An 8,192-nucleotide genomic window follows, 5' to 3' on the forward strand; every position below is an offset into this window, starting at 1 on the left:
ATTGAGCGTTCTCTCCGCGCCGAACACGACACCAATAACTTAATGTATGTGAGCAAACAAATAAAAAAATTGGCGGATGCGGCTCATTAACATAGCGGAACGCGTCATACAAGACGTTAAAAGGCGTTTCGTGCAAACGCTTTATAAAACCCGTAATCAAAGGTACAATTACTTCCAATTACTATAAAAATGCGTTTTCTGGAATTGAAGACACCCCGTCCCTCGTGTGACTTGTGCAGTTGGTGGAGCACCTGTCGGACTCGTACGTGGCCATCTCGGTCTGGGGCGTCCAGGTGTCAAGGGCGTCGGCGACGGGACCACGGGCCAAAGGAAGGATGCTCAAGCGCAACTTTCAAGAGGACATGGTCAACCAGACCAACGCCCTGATGAACGGATTTCGTATGAACGGTCGGGTCAGTGCACCCATCTGATTTGGCAACAAACAAATGTATGACCAATAAGAGAGCTGAACTATTGGAACAGACCGAAATAGCAAATCAAGGGATTTGCTATTTTGCCACAACTCGGCTATGTCAAAATTTAACATAGCTGCAGTCATTGGAAACAAAAAACGGTCGATACATTATTCGCCGCTAAGCTGAACATGTGCGTGTGAGCTACGCGTTCTCTTGACCAATTAACCGCCCGACCTTCCTTGTTGTGCGTAAGTATGAGCCCGGCTGAGGCATTCTCACGTGGCGGGAGACAAATGTGACTGCTCTAATTAGCACGTAGCTTTTACTGCACGCACTGTCAGCTTAATGGTGAACGGAGTGGGGTATAGGTGAGTTCATACAGTTAGTTTCGTTTTAAAATACGAAGTGTGTGAAACATTTCTTACAAAATATATTACAGGTAGAAATGCTTCTTCACGGGACCCCAAATTCCAAAATTTCGTCTGTCTGTTCGAAAATGTTTTGCTAAATGTAAAAAAATATCGCCGCCAAGTTACGTTGCGTCAAGTGATACATACATCAACTGGAGCATTTGACGTCAGGTGACCTATACGTTAATTTAGTTTTCATGCTAAATTTATTGTGAAAACTGATCTTGTGCAGTAAACATAAATCCAGTTTCCCTGCAAAATTTAGCTAGAAAATTCCACCCCACGGGACCTCATGTTGCGTGACCTATACAGTGAGACCAGATTAGAACGAACCCACGTACAGCGAATTATTGTTGATATCGAATTCACGAAAAAGTTAAATACAGATGCATCTAAAAATCACTTTTTATAACGAACAACCTATTGGCCATATTGAACTTTTTCGCTCCGGGGAGCCTTCCAGAAACGCGCGAACAATCGTTGTCTAGTCTGTCCTTTTTCCTAAAAAAGAAGTAGGAAAGAAAAAAAATTCCAAAGGCTCAAGTCGCGAACAATATTGATCGAAGAGAAGCGATTCATTAGGAGAGAAAGCTAAAGTGCACTCTGCACTCACACACAAAAAACAAAAAATAATTTCAAATCGTTTGTCCACGAACAGAAGCAATTCAAAGAGATAAGCTAAAACAACAAAATCTGCAAGCATGCAAAAAAAAAGAAAGAAAAAAACTTTACAGCACGTTGTTACAAGGTGGAGTTGAAGAGATGATACCGCAAGAGAAGCACTCGTTTTACAACGAACGCATCGTGGGAGTTTGTTGTAAATGTTTTTTTTTTTTGCTATATCGAACTGATCGTAGCATTTCCTGTTGTTCGTTATAGACGGATTTGACTACAACAATTTAGTTTATCCACTAGGGGAATATACGTCACGTGACACGCCATTTTTTATTCCCATTATTTTTGCTCCATTTTTCATCCCTTTGTATCCCCAACCTTCTCTTCCATCTCTACCCCTCCCTTTTCCCTCCCTCTTCATCAACATGCAATTTCCCTGCCTTTTCTCTTTTCCCCTCCCATCGTTCCCCCTCCTCTTTCTTCTCATTTTCCCCCATTCTCCTATGGTCCCCTCTCCCCTCTCCCACTTTCCTTTCCCGCTCCTTTCTGGTTCATGTGACACTTCAATTCTGTTTCTCCATTCCTCGCCCCTCCCTTCCCTCACCGTCCCACAGTGCCCTCTTCCCGTGCCGATTTGCCTAATCTCCCTTACACCATCCCTGGTCACGAGGCACACGAATTCAGTTTAATATCTACCAAAAAATTGAATCACTCATTCTTTAACACTAAATTTTATGCATTAAAGCAATCTAAAGCCAAATGTCGCCACCAATTTTTTCTCCATTATTATGCCTATTATAATATTCAATTCATTGTGACCCCTTCTATTTTGAAACATTCGGTATTTTGCGGCTGATATTTTACTACACCCTCCTCATGAAGGTCGGCTGTCTAGGACTTAAAGGGGTACTCCGCCGTTTTCTTTATAGTCCCCGATTTGCCTAAAAACTTGCTAAAACACCAACAAACATCGTTGAAATAGTAACCCGAATATTTAGACAAAATAACTTTTTTTCGTGAAGTTAGAGAGTTTAAACTTTTGGTCCTCATTGTTTTTTTTTGTTTTTTTTTGTTCTTTTCAAAGTGAAAAGTTCTACTGGCAACATCGAAAAACTGATGTCATGGGAAGGCAGGGGTTCACTCTCTGGGCTGCAGACTTTGTTCCTAACTGATTACAAACAGTTTCATGGTGTCAAATGAATGCTTTGGAAGGTCGCTCAGCTCCCGCGCAGCAGCTCCAAATAAATGCGCAGCATAGTTCAATTTTAGACTGCCCGCTCCAACCGCAAGCCTGCCATCCTTTGACGTCACGGCAATGAAAAGCGCAGGTATAATCGAATCTTCGTTTGGCGTTCTTTTCATTTGCTGATTTCACAAAAACTATCCTCAATTTCGCGATACTAAATAGCATCCCGGAAAGAGCAAAGGAGAGCGATTTCAAAAATATAGCTAGTCGGGGTTGCTAAAAAAATCGTCGGAGTACCCCTTTAAGCGGACATCTTTGGCACCCACCATGAAGTCATTTAGTGCTACTGAATTGTTTTTTTTTTTTGTTTTAACAATTTATTGTAGCCTGAAGAACCTTTGTCGCAAGCTCGGAAGTTGTGAAGCGGCTGCTCTGTAAAACGTCACGTTCTCTTTCTCTGTTTTATACTCAGAGGCCAAAGAAAGTCTTCCATGTTGCATGCCTGAGAAAAGCGTAACTTGAATCTATCTTGGCAATTCTAGGAGCTTAAATTGGGTCTAATACTGTTCTTACCAGAGACGTTAGTGCCAGAGTAGATTTATTTAGCACTTTATGCTTTTCTCGCTCCCGTCATATAATTATCAAAGTGCCAATTCTGAGGCATAATGTCATGTATGAGCCGAACAACTACCAGAACCATAATTAGCTATATGTCTGGCCATTTATGCCCAAAGTTACTACATGAAAGCCGAAAATCTAGAAGGTGTGTCTAACCCAGAGACCAGTTTTGCAATTTAGTACAAAAGATACCAGATGGCAGTCAAACTACCAGACCCAAGGCCTAACTTTAGCACTTGTTTGGAAAATGAGAATTATGATACCCAGACTCTGGTCAGCGAAGTTTAAATTTTGCTCAACCGTCTTCGAGAATTGTAGGGCCCTAATTTTCCAGTCAAAATCATTTGTTCGACTCGTAGAACTGTTCTACTTGGGCTGCTGATCTGAACTGCGTCATGAATGTTGTGTTGCCATTCACAAAACATTTCAACTCGATTTCCCACTATCGCTGGCCTAATTGTGATTGCTCTATAAATTACTTAAATCACTCGATTGATATTTTGTCGTCTGCATGGTCAGACAATAGTCGGATTACAAAACGTCTTATGACTGACGTGGCTGTAGAGCCGGCAGCAATTTTTCTTGAACTAAGGAGTGTTAATGCAAATTCAAACCGGAAAACTAATTACTGAATCTCAAAATGCTTTCACGATATTACTACGATGATATCGTCCGCATACCGCAGGAAAACGTATGCGATGACACGATATATTGATTTGCAAAGGTCGAGCCAGCTCGTGAGGCCTAGCGCGAGATGATCGTTTTCACCTTCCCCCACCATATGAACACAACAGCGCATTTCCTATATAAAAGAGAATCATCATGTGCAACGCATGCGCAGACAGAGCTTGCTTGTTTCTTGCGACTCTAAGTTGCATCATCACAATCATTGATTCACTTTTTCTTTCCTCCTTTTTTTTAGTTGTATTGCTTACTGATGGGGCTGCGCCCGACCCTTTGTGACACATCAAATAAAACAACACGGTCTTGCTGTAGAATAAATATACCTGATTGTGGTGATCTTAGATTAAACGCGGTAGGGCATCTTGAATAGGTGAGGGTACCCTCTTAATCATTTAACCGGCACTTGTGTCCAAGTGGCCGAAAAGTTTTAAACTTAAAAAACAAAGTAACAAAAAATCACGCATTGCTTTGCCACTTACTGCTGGGCATCCAGGCAAAATGTTAAAAGATGTAAAATAACGCATGCATTCCTGATTCTGTTTTTATCAAGCTGGATATGGCAATATTTCATCCGATACGTCTCTACTTGGTTTAGAATTGATAGTAGAACTGTGCAATTACGGGGAAAAGGCTACTATTTGTATGAGTTCTGAGGTATTGATTTACTTACGAAGCGGTCACCTGAAATGTGTGAGGATGTCTTTTTATGCTACAGTGTCAGTATATCAAAACATGCTCTTATCACTTTTCTGGAAAAGCGAATACAATCTTATTGTCACCTTCAGTTCAAGCTGTTAACCGTAAACTAGGTCTATTTTTAAAGTTATTCTAATGTTCTTAGTTTTAGAGATGACGCTTGCCTGTAAGTTCAGATCACGCACACAATAACAAATATTCAAAAAAAAATTTGCAACCCTAAATTAGTGAGCATTTCATCAGTAAACATTCAGCAATACAGCGGTATGAAGCGTATTGCTCTTGATATAGAATAGTCCGAATGTATGGCTTTTAATGTTGACATCTTTTATTAGGGTAGGCAGTATATGTTTGAACCTTAAACACATTTACCTATATACAACTAAGCCTTAGTTGAATAATGACATTTTGCTCTTGAGTACATTTTTATGCTTGCGTATTAAAGAGCTGATCACGACTACGTGGACCGTGCACCTAGATATGTTTTCTTTTTCTTTTTTTTTAACGTAACCCCAATACGAACATTTTCCCCGATCACTCGTCTGTCCGTGCATTTCCCGCTAAATGTAGCGGGAACATTGTAACTCCGTTTCCTGACATTACGCGAAATAAACACCAATTGAGTCTCTGCGCCAAAGTTAGTGGGAATATTGACATCATGTGACAATAACAAAAATTAAGTTTTTCGGCTACGTTTAGCGGCAATATTGATGTCACATGAGTTGACGTCAGGACACTTATACAAGTATTCAGTTGCCCCGTTAAATCTTATTAAATATTCACGTCAAATTATATGCGCACACCATGAGTTTCCGTGCTAAGTTTATCGGCGACATCGAATAATATTAGGTTGCTCTTAACTCCCCGAAACTTTTCATGTTTTCTAAACAAATTTAAATCATAGCTTATTAATTACTGCAGGTAATGTATCATATTGCTTTGGCAATAAAAACTGTTGTCAATTTTTTTGTAATAATCTTAACTATTTGGTTATTAAAACCCTCATTCCTTTTGCTACCTCATCTTCATAAATTCGTTGAGTGAAAGCGTTGTCCTAATGAGATAAGTCAGGCTTGGGAATAATATAAAAAATACAAGACGCAGCAAAAAAACGACGTATATTTATTTCAGAAGTTCACATTCCAATCTTTACTGAAGTGAAGAGGTGCTTCCTGCGTCGTTCAATGCTAGTCTAGTTTTAACTCGCTCTTGTCTGTTTTTGACATTTTGTATCTGAGACATTGAGTGTATAAATTAAACCCTGTTAGAAATTAATATTTTACTTCTTTTCAATCGCTCTTTCAGAATGTCGACCCAAACAAGCAAAGCATCATTGTGGAGCTTCTGCTTATGAAGAAGCAACAAACCCGCCAAAACCAAAAACTGGTAAGTGTAGTTACTCAAATTATACTCCAATTTTGATGCACATATTCCTTGCTTTGTACAAAACTAATGCTCAGAAATCCTTGCGTCTGCAGATATAACTATGGGTTCCCCAAAAAATTTGAAAAGTAGGGCGTTTCGATAAAGAAAAAAAAGTACCAGTGACTATGTTCTGTTTTACAATAAGGTTCAATTTTTAGGAAGAAGTTCCTCCCGTATGCTTAGAGACGCTGTTCTAAAAGTGAGTTTTCTAATTTTTATACTTATAGAAAGCTTTATAGACTGGCACAAACATAATGTTTTTTTCTGTTGTTACTTTGCACAAATGCACCAATTCGGTTATTTCTACCTTCCTAACAAAATATACGAAAATAATAATAACCCCAAGGGTTTAACAATGACAACTATGAGACAATGTTATGCTCCTCTGTTGAAGAAAGTTTCTCGCCTCAAGATGTTTAAAACCGTTCAGTTTCAAACACAATATAAACTTTCTATTGAACTCCGACATCTGAATCTATCACAATCTAAACCCTGAGTCACGAAAAAAATAAAACAACGGACAAGACGTTACAAAAAACTCGATTTTATTTCCTCTTGCTTGCTATTTTGTTTCTCCGTGTCTCAAGGTTTAAGTGATAATGTTTCAAAACCAGCTAGCCTGCGCACTTTCGATTCTTAAATTTCCAAACGAATATAACTCCTCTTACCCGTTTTTCATAACAATGTTCAACAGTGATGTCACATACTTCGTTATCGTTCGAAATTGCACCGCAGCTGCCAGTTACCTCTTACGTTAGTTTGCAACATCTTTTTCGATATTAGAGGGAATTTTAGAATTAATAAATCAACAGAAAAACCTTTTGCCATTTTTAATTAAATATAAAATGGTCCTATTGACCTAGTACTCGTTCGGTTTGCTTTAAAGTAATCCTTATATGAGGCAATAGATACCACAACTTATAAAGGCCAAACAACCCCACAAAACAATGAATGCAGTGGCTCAGTTATCTCGACATGAGGACTGCGCTACATTCACATGATTTAGACATTTTCACTTAATGGATACTCATCCGAAAATTTCTGGCTCAAGTTTTGCATAATGTTTTACACGTGTTATATAAAACAAGTATTTGCATAAATTGCATAAATGCCATCCAATATTGACAACTGACGACCGAGCATTAATGAAGCAAGCTTCGTTTCTTCCGCTGTTTCGATTACTTTACTTGCCTACTTACGTATGTCGTTTTATATTTGCCGCTAACGTTCCAGCTTCACTACACTTTGTTTTAGGAGTGTTAAAAAGGACACTGATGGCGTTGTTCCGAAAACCCTCTTCCCTCCATGCAATCGTTTTATGTGAACGTCGCCGCGTCATGTACACTTGCATTTTTCCTATATGTATATTCCTTCTTTGTGATCGAGAATGTTACGTTCTATATCGGGCACGCTCCGCTTAGTAAATTCTGCTCCGAGGTGCAGTCTCTTTCTAGATAAGAAACAACACGCTTTTGTTAGGGAGCCGAATAGGTATTGTTGTAAAGAAAAAAAAAATTCTGGGAGCAGAATAATTTTACCTTTAACACAAGCGTATGCGTGTGATCTAAACTAATGGCACGTTTCATGCTTTATGAATACGAGGCGCATATTCCGAGCACTATTAGTCGAAAAAGCATTAAATCCCTTTATGGCAGAAGCAACACCGTCGATCACCTATTCTTTGTTGCGCCAGGAACACTGAAGCATCTAGAGAGTAAGTAGACGTTAGCTTATGGTTTAATCTTGAAAATTGTTGGCACACTCACAGGAAAACCTCCGGCGCCTGGTCGAGTCCGCCGAATCGCAGCAACAGAAACGTGTGCCGGTCAGCATAGTCAAAGACCTCCTCCTAGTGTCATCTGCCGAGGCAGCAGAGCAACTCCTCTCTCGACTCGAAGGTGAAATTACCAGTACTTCTTGACATGCCCATTTTTAGTCATGCAATTAATGTGAATTGCCCTATTTAACGATATTATGTCACCCACACTAATAAGAGTAAACGTTAACCGCTGATTCCCTGGGATCAATGTGATGAAATAAGGGACACATAAAAAGTAGTGAGAGCTGTAATTCAACGAGTTATAACAACTTACAGTAGAATACAATACAGTGCATTTTATGCATTTTGCCTTTGATTATAAT

At 39.3% G+C, this 8,192-nt stretch overlaps 1 protein-coding gene across 1 annotated transcript in view; it reads left to right on the plus strand.

The window, feature by feature from the left end:
• The window catches only part of LOC8041011 (kinesin-like protein KIF28P), a 153,678-nt gene extending 145,707 nt beyond the window's left edge, over nt 1-7,971 (plus strand). The window contains exons 22-24 of the mRNA XM_040213056.3: nt 240-413; nt 5,931-6,011; nt 7,819-7,971. Of these exons, the coding sequence (XP_040068990.3) occupies nt 240-413; nt 5,931-6,011; nt 7,819-7,971 (408 nt within the window). The remainder of the gene's footprint in view (nt 1-239; nt 414-5,930; nt 6,012-7,818) is intronic.
• Nucleotides 7,972-8,192: the final 221 nt, after the last annotated feature.

Source organism: Ixodes scapularis, unplaced genomic scaffold (genome assembly GCF_016920785.2).
Source record: "Ixodes scapularis isolate PalLabHiFi unplaced genomic scaffold, ASM1692078v2 PGA_scaffold0__279_contigs__length_252992795, whole genome shotgun sequence".
Lineage (NCBI taxonomy): Eukaryota > Metazoa > Arthropoda > Arachnida > Ixodida > Ixodidae > Ixodes > Ixodes scapularis.